At 55.2% G+C, this 24314-nt stretch overlaps 1 protein-coding gene across 1 annotated transcript in view; it reads right to left on the bottom strand.

Moving 5' to 3' along the window:
- Positions 1–23463, bottom strand: part of Casz1 (castor zinc finger 1) — a 52548-nt gene extending 29085 nt beyond the window's left edge. The window contains exons 1-2 of the mRNA XM_052178164.1: positions 23303–23463; positions 22874–22912 (exon numbers count right to left, since the gene is read on the bottom strand). Of these exons, the coding sequence (XP_052034124.1) occupies positions 22874–22912; positions 23303–23351 (88 nt within the window). The 5' untranslated portion in view covers positions 23352–23463. The remainder of the gene's footprint in view (positions 1–22873; positions 22913–23302) is intronic.
- Between the last annotated feature and the right edge of the window lie 851 nt (positions 23464–24314).

Here is a 24314-nt window from a genome sequence, read left to right as displayed (position 1 = left end):
AACTGCGATGGATAAAATGGTGCAGCAGATTGCTACAATAAATAATTTACTGATATTTATAAATATTCAAATCAGCCAGCTTCAGAAATCGAATGAAGGGAGGGCCTCGGGAGAAGGGCCCGGTATGGCATGAATCTCCCTCTGAAGGCCAGGAAGGCCAGAGCTCCTGCCAGCTTTGGTGAGAAAGGGGGGCTCAGAGGGCAGCACCTGGGACCCTGTCCCCTAGCCTCCCTGACCACGAAGCAAAGACCGGGGGGTAGCTGCGGGAGCTCCTCACCTGGGCCCGCCACACTCTCTCAGATGGAGAGCCTTGATGCCCACCGTCTTGGAGCTCTGGTCTCAGAGTTGCTGCTCCTGTTGGGGTGGGGGCAGTCCCATGGGGCTGGGCAGGCCTGGCAGCCCCTACCTCCACCCCCATGAGTAATGTATTTCGTGGCCAGGCTGCCTGTCAGCCACCGGCCTCCGGTGCTTTATGGTCTCTGCTTGGTGGCTCTGAACTCCCTGGTAGGAAATAAAGTTCTCCCTGTGCGTCCCTTCTAAACATTTCACTCAGTGGAAACGGTGTTTAAGAAAAATGAGGACATATTTCTTCCTAAGGATGCAGTATCCCCTTTGGGCGGCCTAATGCCCGCTGTATATCAGGAGGTGGGGAGGCAGGGCCAGCAGCTGGTCCCCTGGGGTGGGGGTGTGTGGGGCCTTGCCTGCCTTTGGCCAGAAGCTCCCAGGCCATGGGCACTGCAGGGTGGCTCCAGTAACTTTTCTAGCCCACAGTGTCACATAGCCAGTGACACTCCACAGGACCTTGCCTATGCAGGGGAACATGTCTGGGCACATACCTTGGTGAGTCCCTTGGTTATTCCCTCCTATCCCACTCTGTCACTTGTGCTGTCCCCATTTCCAAACGAGCAGAAGCAATGCACCTGTAATTGCTTTCTGTCACCCAGTCAGCACCACAGCACACCTCCCACCAGGCTCAGATGTCCAAGGCCACCAGCTTAAACCCTACACACGCCTCCCAAGGCCTTCCAACCAACTGTCCCGGGGTCTTGGAGGTGGTGTGCTGGAGGGGCAGCCTTGGCTACCCCCGAGGAGCTTAGATTCTACCGACTGTGAGCCCAGGTTTGACAGCGTTGTGCCTTTGTCTCAGCACGGCTTCAGAGCCCTGTCTGCGGGGCCAGCGCCTGGGCTGGAACAGAAGGCCGTGTTGTGGAAATCAGGCGGGCGGTTGGCCTCCTGCATCCTCCTGGCTCCTACGCGGTGGCCTCCTCGGTACAGATGTGGAAACAAACCTCCAAAGTAATTACAAGAGCCATCGCTGTGGCAAAAGGCACAGCTGTAACATGAAAGTGTGTAAGTGAAGAAGAAGGGGTGCTGAACAGGGACCCCCTCATTTCCTTCCTCTTCAACTGCTCAGCCTATCTTCATAGAATACTCCCCTCCTCTAGTTCTCCTGGCCAGGAACTGTACCCTAAAAGAGGGATATCCCTTCTTGGGCCTGATCCCAACCTTGGCTGGGAACCCAAGGGCTTCTGAGTGTTTGTGGGAGGAAGGCAGGGTTGCTGCTACCCTAGGGTTCTTGGCCCTCAACAGATCCACACTGGGGCATGGGCAGGGCTTGGTCACTGGGCCTAGCTTGCCCCCCTATGTTTATTTATTTATTATGTTTTTTTTTTTTAGTTCAGTTAAAAGGTTTACTATCCAGACGCGTCTAAGTGGCCTCACTTAGCGTAAGTAACTCTATAAATCAGAGGAACTGTTAGCATCCACCGCACAGGCTGGCTATCAATCTCCCCCAGGTCACAGCCAAACAGGAAGGGGAGAAAAAAAGAGAGTTACCACCCAGGGGAGATTTAAAACACACACTGAGCAAACACGCTTGTGTCTGCCTACTTGTGTTTGTGTGCATGGCTGCACACACACACACACACACACACATACATATGTACATGTATGTAGCACAACTGCACACATACAGACACACATAATGCAAATACACAGACACAGAACACATGTTCACATGTGCATGTATCTATGGTTGTGTATTTACTTTATGCGCACATGTGGGCCCACAGAGTGGCCCAGGCTTTGAAAGTGCTCCGAGGTCACCGAAACAGAACACAAACACAGCTCCTGATACCAGAGGGGAGGCAGCAGGAAGAGAGGCCAGGCACTCCCAGGGATGGTTTCTCAATTCCTGAACTACCCTGCTGCAGGCAAGTGGCTCTGGAGGGCCGTGGAGAGGATGAACTTGGTCCCTTTCCTCTCTGTGGCCCTCAGGTCTTCAAACTGTGATGAAACTCAGCTCAAGGCAGGTCCTTGTAAGAGGGGGCGGAGCCAAAGGCAGTGTGTCCTCAGGTGCTCATGGGGTTCCTACCCACCGAGTCCCAGCACCGAGCTCCAGAAGGAAAGGATCACCTATGTGAATGGTGCCAAGCAGAGTCAGAAGAATTCGAGACTCAGCAGGGCGACCTTCTGCCAGCAGCTGCAGCAGAGCCCCACCCTTCTGCTGAGTAGGTACAGCTGGGGACCGAAGCCTGGCCACAGATAGGCGGCCACCTCTCCTCAGTGAGGCCCCAGACTGAAAAGACACCATGTGCTGAGCCATCCCGGGAACTGGAGCAGGGTGGCAGCTCCGAGTCCCCTCTATAGTTGGGACGCAGCCGCGGGTCAGGCATCCTCAGGGGGAGACCTGCTGGTCCCACCTCCCCTCCCTGCAGATCGGAGGCCTCCCTGGCTCACCCGCCTGCCTCCTGCCCGCTGCATCTCTCCATGAACTCTATTTCTCTTTCCTCTCTGAAAACAACTGAGCTGTAAATACTGTTTAACCTTCTCCCCCCCCTCCCCACCACCACCCCCTCCCCTCTGCACTATAAAAACACAAATATGCCATAACTCAGCCGGCCTGGCCGCCCAGCCTCCAACATGCCCTGCGCCCGGGCCTCTCAGGAAGGTCATTACAAACGACTTTCCGATTCACTGCTCCTGAAATAATTTTGTGTATTAAAACCTGAATCTGCACTTTCTGGGGCCGAAAGCTTCGCTTAATTATGGCTGGTGTCCTTGGGACGGACAGTGATCCTTCACTCGCCCGCTCTCCAGCCCTCCGCCCGCCAGCCCGCCCCCCTCCCCGGGCCCAATCTGTTTTCAAAGTGTGTCTGTCCTTTATTAAATTGTTTTCTTTTCCACATTATCAGTTGCCATGGAGACCTCATCTCTCGGATTATTTGAATTTCATTATATCTATTGATTTGGGAGCATTTCATCTTTTTTATTGTTTTTCTGTCAATTTTCAAAACGAATAACCATCTAATTTGCGTCAGTGCTGATTATGTTTGTCCCTCAATAGAGGTCGGCAGCTGCGCTGGGGAAACAAATCAATGAAAAACCATCATAAAACTCCCCACTCCGGTCTCCAGGATGTGTGGGTGACATTCCACGCCTGCAAGAGACACACTCATCAGCTCAACTTCAGCGACAGCGGCGGCGGCGGCAGCCCCACTCCACGCCCGCCTCCTTTGGCCTTAATATTTAATTTCGAGATTTGGGGCATTATTAGTGGTGTTTTTATTAGCGCGTGTGCATGTGAGTGTTTGGTGGTGGGCTGGCTGTTTCATTAATTTGTGGGTGAGGCAGGGAAGCCCCTAAGGAAGGCAGGGCAGACTGTCTGGGGTGTGGCGGGAAGGGGAGAAAACAGGGGAACACTTCACGAAGGGGACAGGAGCCTGGGGACCAGGAAGGCCCTGAGGAGGGACCGCGGAAGGGGGGACCAAGGGAAGGGGTGGAAAAGAGGGAATTCAAATTGCTTACTTTGTTGGTTTTTTTTAAATAATTTATGCAATTTTAAGCATTTATGTATAAATTTTTTAATAAGCCACCCCGGAGCAGGATGGCCATTAACATCCCAACGTCCTTCTGTCCAATGGGCTGGCAGAGAGGATCAATTTCTGAGAGTACTTTCCCTTTTTTATGACATGATAAAATGCTTTTAAAGCAACTTACACAAATATGGAAATTTTTTCTTTCTTTTTTTTTTCTTCGTCCCCTCTCCCTTCCCCTAACAGCCCTTCTTATTCACCAGGGAAGGAGGGGCTGTTCTTGTGAGTGTGTGCAAACACACACACACACACACACAAACACACACACACACACACACACACACACACACACACGCACGCACGCACACACATACCACCTTTCCCTGTGTGTCTGTCTCTGTCTTTCTGTCTGTTTCCCCGCCCCCTCTCTCCTGTTGGGGAGGGGGCCGAGGGGGCTGGCAGGGAGACAGCCCCAGTTCTAACTGGAACTGGCCGCCTGTCCTTCTAACAAGGGCATAAACTTTCATTACCCATGCACGCAGTCAAAGACAATTTAGGGAAACGCACTGCTCGGAAAAGGAAAACCTCAGCGATTCGTGGTCCATGCCGCGGCCACCATCTGGGGGCTGTCCATTTAGCCTGAGGGCATCAGGACCTGAACCTCTGACTCTGTCCTGCCTGGCAGGAGGTAGGGAGCATGGGAGAGCCTGTCCCCACCCCAGCACCCCCTCAGGCCCCCGTGGTGCCTTCCATGAGAGGCAGTCAGAGCTAGACCAGTAAGCCAGTGGGCAGACTCCTCCCCAGCTGGACTGGACCCTGTCAGCCTTGCCTCCCTTACTGTTACCCTTCCCAGAAGCCCCTGGTGAGCATGCTCCTTCATTTCTACTGCTCCAGAGACAGTGACGCGGCCAAGGCTGGCCACGCACACATGGACAGGCAAATGGACGGAAGAAAGAAAGCAGGGAGATCTATCCTAAGGGGTCTCGGAGTCTTAGTGGGGTCCCCATAAACTTAGGGCAAAATGCCTTCCCTAGGGTAGGGAGGGAGGTCCCTCCTTCGGAAGCAGATATGTGGCAGAAGTGACTGTGGGGGAAACTGAGGCGGCAGCAGCTGCTGTCTTCAGGCCTTGAGGATGCAAGGAAGAGGAAGATGGCAGGGAGTCGCCATCACCAGGATTCTGGGTGACCCTGACTGCCCCTCCTGATTGCTTATGATAGAAGCCGATGAGACCACCTCAGATCGCTGTGGAGTAGGCCTGGCTGCCTCCATCCCACCCTCCTGGTATATGTAGCACCAGGACTGTGGCAGTTTCCAAAGAAAACAACCGAAAGTAGAGACTTTGCTCCTCCTAAGTAGTTGGCCCTTCAAGCATGTCTCCTCCACCCTGGGTCTCGGTGTCCACAACCGTAACAGAGTGTGCGTAAGGGATGATTGTCTGGGACAGAGGAGGACACGGGGCCACTTCTAGTATGTCCTACCCCATCTACAGAGAGAGACCCCTGCTCTGCAGCCTTGGAGGAAGGGAGGTACAGAGTCGGCCTCACGTGGCCCTGCCAGCCTCTGCCGTGGTCTGCCATCTGTGGAGACTGGACTTTCTCTTTCTGCCTCACCTGACCAGCCCCTCCCACCCCAGAGAGCCAGGCGCCCTCTGAGAAGTCTGCCTGCCCAGCTCCATCAGTAGCTGCCCAGAGGGTTGCCCAGGAGGGCCTCAGACCCTCTGGACCCTCTACTTGGGCAGAAAGTGAGCTGCCCTAGAGAGGCGGCCACTCCAAGCCCATGGTGGGAAAGGAGAGGAGCGCCCATCTCTCTCCTTTTCTGTGCTCAGATCCCCCCAACTGTCATTAAAATAACAAGTTTCTGTTACAATCTAAACATCCCCACATCGCATAAAGGGTTATATTACACCCGAGTCACTCCCGGCCCGTGTTTGCACAGAAAAGCTCACGGCAGGTCCCCCCTCCTGACGAAGTGACTTATTAAAGTTTAAACAGTAATTAACAGAACAATAAAAATAAAGGGATGTTTGGGGAGTCGTAGCGCACACAGGGTTTTTGGCAGTGCCAGCAGTTTTGCAGTGCCCTGCGCTGGCAGCAAAATGTGAGCGGGAAGCCAGGGGGGACAGGGGACAGGGGACGGGCCCGGGTTGAGCCACGGAGACTTGAGAAACTGAGGCCAGACTGGATAGGATGAGGTCTAGTGCACCAGGAAGGGTATAAAGAAGAAAGCGTGACAGTGGACAGCTGGAGGAAGGGGCGTTTGGAAGGGCAGCAGGGTTGGTGGCCTGGCCCCGCCTGGCTCCAGGCACTTCCGGGAGCCCAATGCCTGGTCATATCTAGCCAACTCCAGCAGGGACCTGGCACTAGGAGACCCTAGAGTTAATGATTCCTGGAACTGGACCCCTGCCACTTTCACCCAGTCAGGCAGGGACCCTCCTTACTCTGTCCCTATTTCCAGTGGCAGGACACCCGGAGAACCCTCCTGAGTGTGTGCATAAGGATTCTGTGTGTGGGGAAGCCTTCCTTGGTCTGTTTTGGGGGCGGGAACAGCTATCCTATCCTAACTTGTACCAAGCCCCACCTAAAGCAAGGAAGTACCCAGAAAGCTAGCTCAGGCAGGCCCCCACTGTGAGGACCTTGTGCCCAAGATCTGCAGGGAACTCAAGGATCCCAGAGCATCCGGGGGCGGACAGGGTCTCCTCCTCCTCACCTTCTCTCCCAAGCACAAGTTCCACACAAGAGGTTCAGATCCCTGGCTGTAGTGAAGAGCAGGGCCACAGCGAGGCCAGTCAGGGGGATGGGGCCAGCACCTCAGAGCCTGAGGGGCAGCCAGAGGACAGCGGGAAGCCTCTGCTGCAGCTGCTGGTCCTGCCACATCAAGAGGTCAGGTGCAGCAGCATAGCAGTAAGAGCCATCTGCACAGGTAAGAGGCGAGGCTGAGGCCGGGCTCACTCTAACTCTATCCCATGAGCTCTGGGTCCTGGGAAGCTGAAGGACCCCAAAAGGCAAGGAAGGGCTCTGTCTGCGCAGAAGGGGATGGTGGGGCTTCAAAGACCTCAGGGCCACTTGGAGGTCAGGTTCTAAGGACCTGCAGGCTCTAACCCAACAGCTCTCCTCTCCCTCTTTTTGGGGAGAGCTCACTGGGGCTTTGTTCCCCTACCCTCCCCCACTCCCTGTGACCCCTAAGGGGGGAGAGTGGAGGCTGGAGCAGAAAGAGCTCAAAGGGGCAGGAGATGCCCCCCAGCTCCCGCTGCTGCCCTCTGAGGCAGGCGCTCACACTCCCTCACCGTTGCATCCTGACTCACCCCACCCCAGAGCTGTGCTGGGGGTGGGTGGCACCTCCAGGGTAGGGGGACACTGGTGGGGGGGACAAGGCAGAGGGTTTCTGGGTAGCACCAAGGAAGGCAGGTGGGGAAGAGGCTTCTGTTGGGCATACACTACAGTGGACAAGCTGGAACTGTTTCTAGAACCCTCGACCTGCTGCCTGTCCCCAGGGGCACAGACATGGAGTCTCAGCTGGACAAGGAGTTCCCTGATGGAGGGGAGCCACGCACCCTCCTGTCCTAGAGAACAGTTACCAAGATGGCGGTGTTTTAGATCTGCACCAAACTTCAGAGCCACAAGGCCAAAGCCTAAGGAGATTTTCTTGAAAGCTAGGGTCACGTTCTGCCCAGGACCAGACAGAGCAAGGGTCCCAATTCCTCCTGCCCAGAAGATACCAGGTCCCCTTCTCCATAAGGGACCTTCCACAACCTTGGACACTAACTATCTAAGGAATCTCTCCTTGGTCCCAGCAGGGGACCCCTGCTGGGAGGATTCAGGCCCCCCCCCACACACACACATCTCCACCCCTCAGAGAACTGCAACAGCTCTAAGCAGGGCTTCTGGGGTACAGGGTACAGGGCAGGAAGTCCAGCACCCTAGATCTACAAGGGCTCTGTCCTGGTTTATCCACTGAGGACGACAACGAGGCTGTGGAGGGAGCCTTTCTGTTGTAGGGACTGTGTTCCCACAGTCCTCTGGGGCTGTGCTGTGGGAGGGAAAGAGGGTAAGAACTATCCAGGAATCAGGAAAAGGGTCTGGGACAGACAGACCCTGAGTCGTAGGCAGAGCCCCAGAAGAGGCAGCACCTCCTAGCATCTCTGTTGGCCTGCTGCCTCAATCCCTTTACTGAGCGAGGAGACTAATTTAGGAGTATTTTTAAAACTGTGGCCCTGGTGGACGGGTTTAGCAGTTGTCAGCCATCTGGAATAAGGAATTACAATCACCCCCCACCCCTAATCCTATATTCCCTAAACCCTAAAGCTGGTTAGTATGGGGTTGAGGCAGCAGGTGGGTTGGGGGGGAGTGTCTGTTCTAGAAAGCAGCAGAGCCCAGAAAAGAGCCCCTGCCTGCCCCCGCCCCCACCCGGGCCTAGGAGTGCCTCCCCCCTTGGAGGGTACCTGGGCCTAGTGTGGGCTGAGGAGCCCAGTGCGCTTGGAGCCCTCTCAGTTCCCCCACCACTCACGCCTGCTCACTCCCCAGGCCTCGCTGGCTTGCGCAGGGGCCGTCAGGTAAATTAGATCTGAAAGCTGACAATTTCTGACCATATTTCCTTGATTATTTCAAACAAATGCACAGCAGCCGCTGTAAGGAGATTAAAGTGACATAAACGTCCCGGGTGGGAGGGGGGAGGGCAGAGGATTCAGGTCACCCCCATCCGTCCCCCGCCTGACAGACGCTATATCGCTATCCAATCCAATAAAAAATCCCCCCCTTTTGCTTTAATTAATTTTACAGCTAGCTTGCTTAATTACTTTCAATCAAAATCCTCCTGCCATCGCAAAATTAGAGATGGTTGAGCTCCATTAGCCTAAATTCTTCATTTCCATATAGAAAAGAGGCTGTCTACAGAGCCAGCCTGGGCCCCTGGCAGGACAGACACCCGTCTGCCCACCCGCTGCCAGACAGCCCACTGTGGTTGCTTTTCTCCGGCTATACCTGCCTCTGCATGCTCCCTCATCCTTTCTACCATGAGACTGTAGACTGAGGGTTCAGGTGGGGTGTCCTCACTGCACCCTAGATCTTCCCCAGACTTCACGCCGAGGCATCAGGGCTAGGCTGAACTAAGAGGCCAGGTTGATATGGAGGTGTCTGCTTCTTCCGACAGGAACGGCCGATCCTGGGGTCCCTTCCCTTTCTTACCAGCTACCTCTCTACAGAGCTTTAGGCCCTGGCTACCCAAACTCCCAACTCTGGGCCCTCGGTGCTCTGAGGAGCTCTAGGCCAAGCAAGAACACTCCAGCCCTTGGAGTCTAGCCTGTCCTCAGTATAGACCCTGGAACCAGCATCATCCAGGGTTCCCTCTACCAACTCCTGGCCAGGGCTGCTGCCCACTGCCAGAGTGACTGTAGGGCCAGCTGTCTCCGTGGCATAGGGCAGCCCAGCGGCCCCTTCCACCCCACCTCCCCAGCCATGGTTCCTGGTTTTCAGCAGCTGCTCCTCCTCCGCCAGCCTGGTTGGTGGGTGGTGGGTCTGGGCTCTGTCCATATCCTGTGCTCAGCGCTCCCTCCCTTCTCCTCCCTGCCACCTGCCTTCTCCTCATAGCCCCAACCCCAGCTCCAGAAACTCCACTTCAGGTTTTCTATGCTACAGCCCTGAGTGACACCACAGGGTCCAGCCCAACCTGGGATCCAGCTGATTAAGGATCTACAACAGGATGCGGAGATTATAATAAAACCCGGCTCTGGACCTTGGGGAGGTGGAGGGGGGGCAGCAGGCCAAGTCTGGGCTCTAGGACTCCTCTCCCCTCCTGTTTCCACCATGACCCCCAGCCAAGCTGTCAGGTGACATAGTTCAGAGAGTCTAACTAGACTCTGGGAAGGGACCAGACATCACTTCCCTGATCAAGGCATCAAGGTGGACCTGAACCAAGCTTGTCAGAAAGGCAGGGTGAGTGGGGAGAAGGAATAAGTGATGTCTGAAGTCTGCCTTTGTACCCCCTACGCTCTTCTTGGGATGGGAAACCAGCCTGATCTCCCTTAGGGAACCAATGTGTTGGTTAGTACGGTGTGTCAGCACGGCTCCTGGGCAGAGGTAAACCAGTAAAGGAAAAGCGCCTTAGGCTGTGTGAGACCCTTCCAGGCAACAGGCCCCAGAGCTCCCCCTTGGCTATCAGTGTGGCTGTGGCCGGCTAACACCAGGGTATGAGACTAGCTCCTGATGGATGAGGGGCTGAAATCGGAGCCTGCCTTTTGGGATGGCCACACACACACACACACACACACACACACACACACTGCCCCAGTTTGCTCCCCTCTGGTCCTCCTCTAATCCATACAGGTCCATGCGACCCCTCTCCTCCTGGTTTGTGGAGTTTCTCAGCCACATCTTGAATCCCTACTGGCGCTGCTCACCCTGGCCCTCAGGATGGAGAGGAGCATCTGAAGTCTCCGGAAGCTGCAGGCTACACTACGCTAGCCTACAGGAAACACTGAGTGACAACGGGCAAAGGAGCAGCAAGGAAGTTCCAAGTCCTAGAGATGCCTACTGTGGGATGACACAGCTCAAATTCTCCTCCATGCCAGCCAGGTAGCACCCATGAGGCAGCACAGTGTGCCCAGGCCCTGAGCAGAGGTAACTGCTTCAACCCAGGCCTGGTCTCCCTTCTCCTAGGCATCCTGCAGGGGCCCTAGTGACCATCCATACCATTTCTTTCTTTTCTTTTCTTTTTATTTTTTCTTTTCTTTCTTTCTTTTTTTTTTTTTTTTTTTTTTGGATTTTGAGACAGGGTATCTCTGTGTAGCCCTAGCTATCCTGGAACTCACTCTGTAGACCAGGCTGGCCTCAACCTCAGAAATCCGCCTGCCTCTGCCTCTCAAGCGCTGGGATTAAAGGCATGTGCCACCACTGCCCAGTGATCATATCAATTCTTTCTTTTCTTTCTTTCTTTCTTTCTTTCTTTCTTTCTTTCTTTCTTTCTTTCTTTCTTTCTTTCTTTCTTTCTTTCTTTCTTTCTTTCTTTCTTTCTTTCTTTCTTTCTTTCTTTCTTTCTCTTCCTTCCTTCCTCTCTTATATTTCCTTCCTTCCTTCCTTTCTTATATATAAGTACACTGTAGCTGTCTACAGACACACCAAAAGAGGGCGTCAGATCTCATTACAGATTGTTGTGAGCCACCATGTGGTTGCTGGGAATCAAACTCAGAACCTCTGAAAAAGCAGTCAGTGCTCTTAACCACTGAGTCGTCTCTCCAGACCCACCATATCATTTCTAAGAAGCCCTCTAGATCCTCCCTGCCTCTCGTCCTCATCTCTGAACGCTGTTCTTGTTGTAGGCCCTCCAAGGTAACAACTCCTCCATCCACCTTCTTTGACCAAAAGATCCACGGGACAGAACTACACTTGTTCAGCACAGCGTCTGAACGTCCAATAAATATTTACTGAAACAAACACAGAACGCTAAGAGATTCTTGCGTTGGACTAGGGCAGAGCAAAGGACCCAGGGTGTGGCCTGACTCCAGAAGAGGACTCTGCCTAGCTCTAGGAACCTTTCCTGCCTGCTGGGGTGGGGATTCCCGGGGGTGGGACTCGATTGACACTGTGAGTGTCTTGCCCTCTTTAGTCCCAGGCTCACCTCCAAATGCCCTTCACAGGACTCTGCTCAGAGAACAAAGAAGGCCCCAGTTGTTCCTGCATTTCTCTGTAAGAGGAACAACTGTTGCCGGTCAGTCCTTTCTGAATAAACCCAGCAACTGTTTGCAGTGTAGGGCAGTTTTCTCCCTCTGCCTTGTCCTTGTCCCAAAAAGGAGAAAAGGAGATTAAAAAAGAAAGATGGGGGAGAGCCCATACCAAGCCCCACGGACTCCCTACACCCGCTCCTACTCTCCAGCCTGTCTGGAAATGTTATCAGCACAAAGGGGGCGCAGGGACGGCCACCTGCTGTCCCTGACAACTGGGACAGCCGCAGCTAGGGGACAGGCTGTGAGATCAGGACCCAAAAAAAGGAGGTGAGAAAGTGGAGGGTGGAGGGAGGCAAGGAAGGGTTGCAGAGGGACAACAGGAAAGATCAAAGCCAAAAAGGTGGGGCGGGGCGGGGGCGGCATCTGGCCAGGACCCCGCAGGTACAGGGTACTGAGGCCCAAGACGGAGACCCATACAGCCCCGAAGGCTCCTGGAGACTAGGCAAAATGGAAAGGTGGGGTCCTCTGTGGGATACTGGATGTGATGGGGGGGGGGGGGAAGGAAGAGGACCGGAGAAGAGGGAGCGAGGTCTATTAAAATCCTCTCAGTGCATAACACAAAATGTCAGGGTTTATAGCTTCATTCTTGGCTTTGCTGGGACTGAGAACCCTGAACAGAAATGTCACCGCTTGTCATGTTTAATCACCTGCTGTTTGTTATCCCCTGCAAGGAGCCTGCCTCAATCTGCCCCTGGGCCCCCAAGGGACCTGGAAACTGAAAACATCCGGGCTCCTTCTCAGGGGCTCTCAGCCCTGCCTCGGTTCCCGAGGAGGAGCTCCCTTCTGCTGCAACCTGCAGACTCCCAAGGAGTCCCAGGATGACCCTTCTTATCGAGAGGGTCATGACCCCACTGGCAAGAGCTGGCAAGCTCGGCTTGGGAGAGGCAGGCACTTAGCTTAGCCATCCATCGCCTGCCCTCAGGCCTATCCCACCTGCTGCCTCTACCGGGCAGGACCTAGAGAAAGCCAGTCCAGGAGGGCCTGGATGGCACTGCTGTCAGCGGGACCATCAATGGCTACTACAGCACACCCATTTTACCTCTGCCCTCTCTGTTCTCCTCTAAATACACTGACTGCGGTTACGGCTTGGTCCTCTCTGAGTCCCCCTTTCTGGGTTGTTTAGGAGTTCTCATCCCTGCTGCTCCATACCTTCTTCCTCTTGGGGGGGGGGGGTAGACACATGGAGTGCCAGGATGGATAGGCCCCAAGTGTCCTCCAGACTCCCTGAGAATGCTGGGAGGCCCCCCACCTCCTAATTCATAACACAGTCAAATCCAGCAAAACACTCAGGCTCTCAAACCCACACAAGCAAAAAGGAGGCAGGCCGAGTTCAGGGTTCAGTGGGGTTCATGAGCCCCACTCCATCAGACAGCTGTTTGCAAAGCAGCCACGCAGCTCTCTGCAGTTCCCAAGGTAACCCCGTGAGTTCTAGCGGCCACAGAGAGCAGTGGTGACACTCCTGACTAAAGTGGCCTCCCAGTGGGCCACGGCAAGCGTCTCCATCCTCCTCCCGGCCTTCACAGAGGTACACTGTACAAGCATGCGCCTGGAGACCTGTCTCCCAGGAGAACAAAGCCATCTAGAAGGCTGCCACAGCCCTTGGGTCTGCTCACCTCTATTTCACCAGGGACCAGTGTCCCACCCTGGCAGCCCTCCCTGCGGACACGGGGAGAGAGAGTCCCTTTCTCAGGAACAGTCATGGACGAAGGCCTGCAGCAAAGTAAGCTGCCCTGTAAACCTTAGCAGGCGTTTGCATCAGCCACTACACTGCAGGGTGTGCCCAGGAGGAGTTCAGGGGACAAGTGGACTTAACTGGGATCCGGAGCCCCTCAGGGACACAGGCGGAATAACACAGTCAATACCCTGGGATATATATATACGCTCTGCGCTTTCCCTCCACATTGCCCTGTGGAACAGTCCTCAGGGAGGCCTGCTTCCCTCTGTCAAGGAAGCCCCGTTCTGTGTCTGTCTCCTGACTTTTAGGAATAGTCTGGCAGCGACCGTGCGTCCTCTGCTTCCGCACCTGTGTCTTCTGGGTTTGGTCTGTCTTGTTTTATTATTATTTTCTTCTTCAGTGCGAGAGATGGAACCACATTTAGAACATTTTCTAAGCAAGTGGCTCTACGCCTAAGTTACGTCCCCGAGACCTGTGAAACAGGTAGAAACACACAGAGCCTTGTCCTTTGCTAAGAGGGATGAGTGTTACGAGTGACATCCATTCTCTGGGTCTCTCAGAAGGAAGGTACTGGGTAGCAACTCAGAGGAAGCATGAGGTCATGTGACCCACCCCAAGATGCCCCAATCTATCTGTGATCTACAGGGAGGGTGGTCTCAGTGTTAGAAGGGCTAAAAACCCTTCTCTAGCCCCCCAAGCCTCACCAGGCTGGCCCGTTAGCAGCACCCACCACATACAGGCTTTCTGATAGAGTTGGCAGAAAAACGATGTCAGGACAGGAGGCCCATGTGTCCTGCCTGGGTGGCATCTATACACCTGCTTGGGGACACACACATGCCTAGCTGAATGCAGTGGACCGCACAGCAAGCCTTGGTCAAGGCAGAGTGGGAGCAGGCAGAGTCACTTATAGGATGTCCCTCTTGCATAGGACGTATTACTCTGGAGGTCCTAGCCTCTCCAGGACCCCGAGGGAGGAATGTATTGAGCAGCCTCCACTACAGCCTCCGATCAAGGCTGACCAGCTATCCTAGCCGCTGTGGAAACTCAAGAGTCAAAGAATGTTGGTCTTTCTAGTTCTAGGTAAGCTTGAGCAGGTGATGACCGTCCATGGTCCACCATGTTGTTCTGAAGGGTGGATATTCTGCCTAGAGTCTATGTGGCACCGCTCCTAAGTTCTTTCTTCTCGGGGGAATTTTTTTTTTGGTGCCTAATAATAAGACCCCAGCCTCTCCGCTGGAGTTCTTAAAAGCTGTTCCATATCATGGGCAGACTCCATAAACACATGTAGAATGCAGCTTCTACCTGAGTGCATCCCAAGGGGACAACAGAAGGGAGGCCTGGCCTGGGGTGTAGACACTCCCAGGTCTAGAGCTAGTGGGCCTGAGACCTCAGATTTATCAAATGAGCATGCCTCCTGGCCAGGCCGCCTGCTATAAGCCTTTCATTAATTTACTATTAGATGGGAAATTACTCCTCACCCAGGAATATAAGTTTTCATCTTATTTTAAGTTGGGTTCTTAAAACAATTACCAGGGCATCTGGCGATGACTTCACCACACTACTCGGACCCCGCAGGGGAGAAGGGAGCTGCAGGGACTCAGAGCCCCGACCTCCGCTCTGACCTGAGCAGTGGACACGCCATCATCTCCCAACTCGGCCATTTGTGCCGAAGCGCTCTCACGCACCACCTGCCCCCTGAACCCACTGGTGACAGTTGCCGAAAGCTTCAGCAGCAGGTGCCGCGAGAGCATTTTCTATTTTTAATTGTTTGATCGGAATATTAACTCATCTAGGCCCGTTCCCAAAGCACAGCTCCCAGCCAAAGGGTTTCCCCCATTTCCCACACCTCCTTTCTCCCCCTCTCCAGTCAGAATCGACGCTGAAATTAATAATCAGAGACACACAGGCCTCTGTGCATTTTCAGGAGACCAGAGTATAGAAGATGTTTTTTAAAAGGAAGGCAGCCTCCTCCATAACCCAGAGAGGTGGTAAGGCTGGTCCTGGCCTTCCTGGCTCTCTGAGCATTGGCCCTGGGCTACAGGGCCACACTGGTTGCTCCTGCACCCATAGGCACGGCTGCTCTGACACCGTTCTTACATTCCTGGTATCTCCCCCCGGCCAGCACAGGTCTTTGCCCTCAGTCCGGACCAGCTGGGCAAAAGGCTGGCTTTTGTGGCAGCTTCTCGGCACCCACTTAGAGGAAGGGAGCCCTTGGGAGAACTGCCAGCAACTCCTCTATGATTACCGCAGAGACGGGCCCATCTTCCTAAGTCCCATAACCTGCCTGAATGGTGTGGTATTTGAGCTTGGGAGAGGTAGGCCTCTGCGGAGTCTGCGAGGCCTGGCCCTTCATGGACCCCTTTCTAGGAAAGGTCTCCCACCTAGCACAAGGGCTCCTGTCCTCCTGGCCCTCCTCCTTCCAGGGTTCTTGGCACCCTCTGCCATGCTCTTCCTTTCAAGGTCGCAGGGCCGTCCACACCGGGAATATTTACTCACCAGACTGGCCCTGTTAGAAGCACTCACCACAAATATGCTTTCTGATAAAGTTGGGCAGAAAAAAAAATTCTAGAGCTCAAAACAATGTCAGAAATTAGCCCCCACACCCCCTGGCCACTCGGGGCGGGAGGTTGGGGGTGGTGAGGTGGGGCCTGGAACAGGTCATGCGACTCTCTGGGGACAGTCCTCGGGCGCTTTTGTTACTTTCTCTCTGGCTTTGCTCCTTCCTGCTTTACCTCCAACACACAGCCTGTGGCCAGGGCACTAAGGACTGAGGACTAAGATACTGGGTCTTGATACTGGGTGTTGAGGGGCAGTCTTCTCACAGCCCCTGGAGGACAGGGCCGGCCAGGCCAGGCGGCCTCTACCTTGGCTGCTCCCTGGGCTGTCTCACCTCACTGAGCCCCCTCCCCCATCCCGTCCTCTCTCTGGGCTTTAATGTTTTTATTACCTGTTTGACTCGCTGCCTTATTGCTTCTCCCCTTAATGGGGCCGTAACCGTGGAAACGAGGAATAAACGGCCACCAGAAAATGAGATGATTAAACAGGTCACCCTGGCAAAACAAACTCGGCTAAGGAACCTCTGGGGGTGGGGAGGGCAGGCTACCCCCTCCCCCACTAGAGCCAGAAGGTATAGGACCAGGGCTATCCTGTGCCCAGATCTCTAAAAGGACTGGGGCAGATGCGGTAGGGTGCCCCCTGCTGGTCAGCAAAACACCCGGTCGGTCGTCAATGGAGCAGGCCTTCTGGCTTCTGTGGCTTTAGGCTCTCGGGCAGCAGGGAGAGAGGCACCTATCAGAGGGAAACGCGAAGTCTGGCAATACAGAGTTGCAGCTGCCTCCAACTGAGGTGGGATCCCTGTCCCAGGAGGCTCTGCCTGGCTCTGCCAGTCTCCTGTTCTCTCCCAGGGGTCCCCTTAATTCAAGGACAGAGTCCTGTAAGAAATGATCAACTCCGGAATGTACCCTGTGGGAATACCTGGTATCTAGAGAAACAGAAAGTGTGTGGCTCCTTTCTGCCATTTCCTCCAAAGCCAAGGACTACCCTAGCCTCAGCCCAGGCCACAGGACAGACTTTAGGAAGGGGTCTCTTTAGCCAAGCACCTAGGCCTCTGGTAAGGCCTGTGGCACCAGAGAGCAAGCCCGGGAGACAGTTTGAAGAACCATGGTTCTTCTACTGTGACAGAGCTCGAAAGTTTTGGCAGTCTGGGCTGGTCCCTCGTTCCAGCCTACCTGCCTATACCAGTCAGACACCGGAGGGTTCTTAGCCTAGAGACGAGACATCCTGGGGTAAGGTCTGCTTGGCAGGAGGGGAAACGGGAGAGATGGACCACAGAGAAAGGAGAGGAAGAGCCCAGACTACTTTGGCTACTGCTCTCCTGTTTCCTCGGACCCGCTCATACACCGGGCCCACGCTGTTACATACCACTGTCATGGAGAGTAGCAGCTGTCTTACTGTCTGTCCCCTTTGCCCCTCACACCATCCATGACCCATCCTGTTCCTTCCTGTAAAGCAGGCTCTGAAGCTCTTGAGGAGCGAAAACCCAGATCCTGAGGGAGTCAGGCAACATTTCCTGCCTTCCTCCTTCTCCCCCACTCAGAAGCCCGGCAGGCACTCGGGAAGAGGAATCTCCATCAATCAATTACATCAGCACTTATGGTGGGAAGGCACGGGCCCCAGCCCCATACCAAACACCGGGAGGAGATGTCAACACTGGCAGCTAATGGTCACAGCTAATGGTCAGCATTAAGAGCTACAGCGGTAGGAGAAAGCAGGGTCCCTGGCCTTGGCCTCCTGGGGACCGAGGCACATAAACATGAATGTGTCCTGGCACACCATGGGTATCACCGGCTTCTCAGAGCAGCAGGCCCCAGCTGGCCTCTTATCTCTTATCTCTTCCTAGGGCCAACTGGGTAAGAGGCTGGCAAGGGGCGTGGGGCAGCAAGGAGAGTGGGAAGGACCTGCCCACCAGAGCCAGGTGGCTTGGCAAAAAGACAGAAAAATGTGGCTGCACGGTGGAAGGTAACTGCTCCCAGCGTGGAGGGGAGAGGCCCGCGAGAAGTCTAGAAGACTCGTTGGTAAGAGTATGTCCCCATGTCCCCAAGGCCATTCTTTCATGGACAGCCTGGTCCTTCCTCATCTCCAGCACCTCTTGGTACAAGAAGACAGCATCTCTGTCTCTCTTACACTGTGCTTGCCTGCAAAGCGGGGAACTGGACAACCCTGAACTGTGCCCTCCTGAGGCCTCTTCCCTGGCAAGGACTCGTCTGAGAGTCTATGGTGTAAGTCAGCCAGACAGGGACACACCAGACCACCAGCCTACCACCTTTCACGACCCACAGTGAGGCGGTCTGCCCAACGGATTCTCTTCCACACTCCATGGCCTGCCACTGGCCCACAGCCCTTTTCCAGTCTGCTAGCTCCCCCCCCCCCCCCAGCCGCCACAACAGCTGCTGCTTGTCTCTGGGACCCGTTTTTGGTAATTACCTTGGAGCCACTTGCCTCTCTCTCTTATCATGAGGACCAGAAGAAGGGAAGGTAGGAAAGAGGAGAATAAGGGGAAGGAGAGACATGAGTGGTAGCAGATGTGGTTGATCAAGATTTTAAAAATAAGCGTAGGAGGGCGGAACCTTAGGGCCTGGAGTTGGGGATGAGTCAAAGACCCGATTCTCTGAGAAGAGTGGGGCTAGTCCAAGGTTAGCTGATGGAGGGATGGAGATGACCCACTGACCTAGCAGGGTCCGGGGAGGATAGTCTAGAGACCCACCCCATTCGCTGCCTGGGAAAATGGGCAGGGACTTGAGCCAGGGGCAGCAGCTTTAATGAGGAGATCTGCTGCAGTGACTCAGCCCTGCAAAGGTGCCTCTATTTATTTTATTTTCCATCATAAAAACTCAAGCTGCAACTCAGCCAGATTCCCTGGCTGTGGGGGTGGGGAGTGTTGGCAGTGCCAGGAAGGCAGGGAGAAATGTCTGACACCCCCACCCCCACACTGCCCATGCCTCTCTTAAGAGTTTGTGGGGTCCCTTCTCTGGTCTCTACCAGGGAAGAGGGTCTTAGATAGGGATCCTTGTAGACCTGCTTTTGCTGCCTCCACCTCTGTCTCTATAGGAGAGTGACCACGATCTGCCTAGGATTCTCCACTTTGCTACATTGTAACTAGTATCGCAGCTGGTTCACAGCCTTGAGCTGCTGGTGTCTCAAACGCTCTCTCCAAAGACACCAATGATTAGTTTCTTGCTTTGCCCACGTGACTCTTCCCTGGATGCCTGCCCCACTGAGCAAAATCAAGTTGGTAGTCAAAGACCTTAAAGGTCATCTGATGCTCAAGTCCCTTTGTGTGTCACTTCTGGGTACACAGCCAGCCTGTCTGAATGGTACCAGGAAACGCACCACTTCCAAGACAGCCCATGCTTGGCTCTGATGGCTCCTTCCTGCCAAGATGGCACCAGAACACCCGCCCCCCTGCAGACTAGCAAAACCGGTGCCTAGCCTGGCCCTCGCTTAGACTGGTTGAGTGGGTGTATCTGGCCAAGTACAGTCTGGAGGAAGGAAAATCAAGGGCGATCTACTTTACCCAACCCAACATGAAATCCTCCCAAAAGCCGCCCAAGACCATTCCCATTCCTTGGTGCACGCTGAGTTAAGTGTTCCCAGAGCTATGACGGTTCGTGGACGCTTCCACTTTGGGCAATGCCTGGCTCTGAACCTCTGTATGCTGACACTCGGGCTGCAGGGGCTGAGTGTGGGGACGCAAGTTCTTTGCTCCTTAGGGGGAAAGACACAACTAGGGGGCGTCAGCTGCCATTCTTCCGGCCTTAGGCTGTTCCTGGGCCAGTTCTCTTAGCCTCATCTTCCCTGACCACTATGGCTGAAGGCGATGGCTGACATGGGAGCAAAGGGTCTGCCTGAGAGAAAAGGCCCTGGTCTGCTGTCCCAGTAGGACAGACAGTTCTGGCTCCGTAAGTCCTGCCAATGACTTGTCTGGAGGACAGGCTTTAGTGGGTCCTGCAGCCCCTCTCCAGGTCCCCCTGGCTTCAGTGGCCGTCCCTTTGAACTTGCTCCCGTACCCATTTGGCCCTTTACCCAGAGCTGTCTACCCTGGTGCTCTGCAGGCTAGCTCTTCCCCTTCTCAAGAGGGGCATTAGAAGGAGATCCCGGAAGATCGAGGGTAAGCTTCGTCAAAGATCTAGTGCTCCTAGACAGCGAGCGATTCCTACCCAGGCTCGGTGTGCTCAGGCCCAGAATTCAGCCTGGGGTGGGGGTGGGGGCTAATCCTGGATCTACCTGTGTCTGAAAGCTTCCTCCCTGCTCCCCTCCCCCTCCCTACACCCTCCCCCCTGGGAAATCACTCTAAAAGGGCCTAATGGAACCATGTCCTCCTCTCTTCCTCTCTCCTCCCTCCCTCTCCCTCTCCCTCTCTCTCTTTCCCTTTTTTTTTATTAGCATTTGTGGAATTTATTCCCAAACTCTCCTAATCTTCCGTACACAACCATTTGATTTGCATAACCCAACCCCCTCTCATAAAAACTGGCTGCTAGTTTAATTAAAAAATGTAAATTTGCTGTCATCTCGGGGCCTGGTGAATTAGGACGACATCGGCATTTTTTATTGCTAAAGACGTCCAGATTGATCCAGCCCTTGGCTGAACTGTGGTGGGGGAAAAGGGGTCCACTTGGCCCCTGAGGGTCTTCAGATCCTTCTGCCCCTCCTGAGAAACCTCAATCCTCCCCAGCCACTGAATTACTTAGGGCCAGAGCCCTTCAGGACCTAGACATGTCCAAGGGTGGAGGGGACAGCTAAGCCACACCATCCAGGACTCGTTGGAGGTCTCTGGCCCTGGCAACTCTTTGGAACTTTAACCTGCTTACACTCTGGTAAGCCCTTAGCTGGATCTACAAGGGCAGTCCCAAAGGATGGGCACTCGGCACTGCACCGCGCCAGCAATAAGCCTCGGAGTGTCCCTGTGCATCGGGGAGGTCAAGGGAGATGTCCTCAGCTCCTGAAGATGAGAATACAGGTGCCCCAGAGATGGGCTCAGCAAGGGCAGATGGGCCTGAGTCCCTGGCTGCTTCTGTGTTTTTTTGTGAAGTGAGGGAAGAGTGCTTTTCTTCTGAAGTTCTGAGATTAGGTGAGACTCCCAAGATTAGAGAGGAGACAGGAGGTATCACTAGACAACTCCAGGAAACTGAACTTTGAGACCATGGTCCTTCCCTCTGTGTGTGGCCAGAGTCCAGACTCGGGTCCCACTGGGAGTGCCCTGCTCCAGCTGACTTCCTGGCCCTTCTGGCTTCTAGGAAAAGTTTCCAGAGGGCCTGTCCCTGGAGTGTAAAGAGCAGCAAGTCTCCCCAGAGCCCTTACGGTGTCACAGGAGGCCCTGTCACTTGCCTTCTGCCTCGCCATCGTGACACTCCCCAGAAGGGATGTGGAACCCTGCCCCATGGCAGCCCAGGAGAGACCAAGCATGGCAGGACGGGAGCCAGCTCCAGTTGGCACTCAGGTCAGAAGGAAGAGAGTAGGGCCCGCCTTCCAGCTGAGTAATGCCTTAGTCCCTTGAGCTGGCCCATTGGCAGGCTCTCCTGTGCCAGGTAGAGAGGGTGGTGCCAAACACCGGGCCTGTCCCTCAGGTCTGCTCCTTGGCTGGGATGGGTGGGGGCCCCATTTCTGAAGAAAGGGGGGCGGGTCCTGAGAGGGTGGTGTTGAGACACCTGATTAGAGGTGGAGGCAGGCTGGTTCTCTGTGGGGTGGAGGCCAGGGAGGGGCAGGGTGGCAGCAATGGCTTCAAGACACCTTTCCAAATTTGCCCAGCAGGGGGCGTTGTACTCTTCCGGGGCCCAGATGTCCCAGGACCTCCACATCCCATTAGCCAGGAGCACACTTGTCCCTTACAGTCCAACCACTCTGTGAAGGTGCCCTACCCCCACAACACACATTCCCAACTGCCCTCTCCTGCCTTCTGCCCCCTCTGCCTCAGAGAGACAGCTGTCACTAGATGGGTCCCAAGGGAGTATGCGGTGAACTTGGACAAGTCTAACACCATCCCTAAAAACCACATAACACCACCACCTTTCCTTCCTCAAATGAAACAGAAGGGGCCAGAGATCAGTTTTGAAGAACTATCAACCTAATTTTCTCTTAAGACACTAGAGAAGAACACTGCTTTTTGATAACCTAGGACACTGAGAGTCCTGGCTCCAAGTCAGCTTTGATAGAGCAGGCTGGTGGAGGACCACAGAAGTAAGCCAAGCCGCGCTGGACTCAGGTTGGAGGCTCGGGTGCAAAGAGAACTACTGACTAGGAGTAAAACCAAAACTAGAAAGAGCCAAGCCACAGGGTAAACTCTGCCCAGGCCAGGGGGCACTAGCTAGAGCCTGATCCTAGCCCACGCCAGATTCCCCAGACCTAGAAAATCTAAATGTAGTCTTTGGTTTGGTCTACTGCTGCTTCCCAGAGTAGGTGCTAAAAGGGGACAGAGAGAGAGAGAGAGAGAGAGAGTGAGTGAGTCCTGGGCCCCTCACTTTGAACTGATAACAGCCACCTCTGCCCACAGCTTCTCAAGTTAAAAACACTCATTAGCCGTAATAAGTAGCTTGATCATCCGACACAGCCTTGTCCCAAATAAATTAAATTCCTTTACCTTGAGACAGTCGCCCCGAAACCAGACTAACCACCTTTCTCAACAGGACGCTGCTTTCAAAAACTAAACCACCCCCTACTAAAAAAATAAAAACACACACCCCATAAGCCACACACACACACACAGACAGAGAGAGAGAGAGAGAGAGAGAGAGAGAGAGATATCTTTGCAAAGGGAAAAGTGTGTCTAAAAAAACACAAGAGAAAAAAACACGGAGAACAAAATCCCCCACAAAAAACCCCTAAATCCTCTCTCTCTCTCTGGGTGCCCCCAGCTCCCTGTCCCCTCGGTTCTTTCATAATGACAAGCATCAAATTAGTCACAGTCACTAAGCGAATGACAAATAACAATATCACCATCCAGAAAGCAGGGCTAGCAGGGACCATGGGCACAGACCCCTGGCGCCTGTCCGGTACCCTTGGCTCAGCTGTTAGCACACTGAGCTAAAAAAAAAAAAAAAAAATGCTAACTTCCGTCAAAGAACCGAAAGAAAAGTGAAAGAGCCTCCTCCCCGTGGGTTCCCAGGGCGCGCGTACCTGTTCCAAGATCCATTCTCCGCTCCTTGGTCCCAAACTCTTCGAGAAACGCCATGGAAAGAAGAAGAGAGAAAAAGAAGGTTTAGTGTCTCGCGGGGGGCCCCCGTCCCTGCCCGCCCGCCCGCTGTCCCTCTCCGCCGAGCCGAGCGCATCCCGGGCTGGGGGACGCGCGCCCGGCCCGGCCGGGTCCGGAGGGCGGCGGCGGGGAAAGTTTGCTCCGCGCCTAACGCTCGCTCTCACGCTCCGGCCCGCACGCTCCCGGCAGCTCCGAGTTCCTCCAACTAAAACAGAAACTGCCCGTGGCTGTCGCTCGGCTGGGGATCGGGCCCGCCAGGCCGAGAGCCCCCCACCCCCACATCCCGTCCCGAGCGCGCAGGGGTCGCCGCTCCGGCCCTGCCCGGCCCTCCCCCGCCCGCTGCCGGTACTCACCATAGTCGGAGAGTCGAAAGCCGAATTCACTTAAATAATCAACTTTCATAATACTTAATTAATGCCTAATTGCAACTGATTACTCCCCGAATAACAAGTTGTTTTAAAATCCTGATGTCATTGCTCCTGACGGTAACACTCAGGGTAACAGTTTGGCAGGAGGGAGCGGGGCGGGCGGGAGCGGCCGGGCGCTGCCAGGCGCCGAGGTGATTGGCAGGGTGGCCACGGCACCGCCCCTCGCCGGGAGCGCGCGCGGCTCCGGCAGGTGAAAGATCAGGCTCGCCCGCCGGCGCACGCGCGCGCGCACGCCTCGCTGTGGTGCGAAGGTGAATGGGCGCGCGCGCACACACGCGTCCTCTCCCCCCCCACACACACACACCCCGACCCGCGCGCGCGCCCGCGCTCCCAGCGCGCAGGCTGGGGCGGGCTGAGGAGGCCGGGCGGCGACTCTCCCAAAGCTCGGCGAGGGAGGCGGGGCCGGCGCTCGCGGGGTCGCGTGCGAGCGAGGGAGAGGCCGGTGTGTCTGGGAGGTGTGTGTTTGTGCGTGTGTGTGTGTGCGCGCGCTTGTGTGGAGGAGTCGTGCGCCAGAGCGGAGCGAGGAGACGGCACCCGCGCACACGGGCCGGGCGCGCGCGCACCCTCTCTCTCTCCCCCGGGCCGCTCCGGCCGCCGGCCACCCTGTGCGCGCCCGCGGAAACTTTTCCGCGCGGGAGCGAGCGCAGGTGCGAGACTTTTTTTTTTCCCCCCCGGCACGCGCGCGCTCCTGCCGCTCCCCTCCCGAGGTGCCCTTGGGCTGCGGGTGGGGCGGGGGGGGCGTGGAATGGGGTTTTGTTTCCCTTGCTCGCCCCACTTCCCTCATCTTTTTGTGGCTCTTGGAGTTCGAAGAAGAAAGGAGTCGCGGGCGGCGCGGCGCGGCGGGGCGTGCCCGGGAGAAACTCGCACGACAGCCTCGAGCCCTCTCTCCCCCTCCCGCTCTCCCCTGCGCGCACTCCCGCGCGCTGGCCACCGCGCT

Source organism: Apodemus sylvaticus, chromosome 3 (assembly GCF_947179515.1).
Source record: "Apodemus sylvaticus chromosome 3, mApoSyl1.1, whole genome shotgun sequence".
Classification (NCBI taxonomy): domain Eukaryota; kingdom Metazoa; phylum Chordata; class Mammalia; order Rodentia; family Muridae; genus Apodemus; species Apodemus sylvaticus.
Note: the sequence above shows the minus strand (reverse complement) of the source record. Positions and strands in the feature narration are given on the sequence as shown.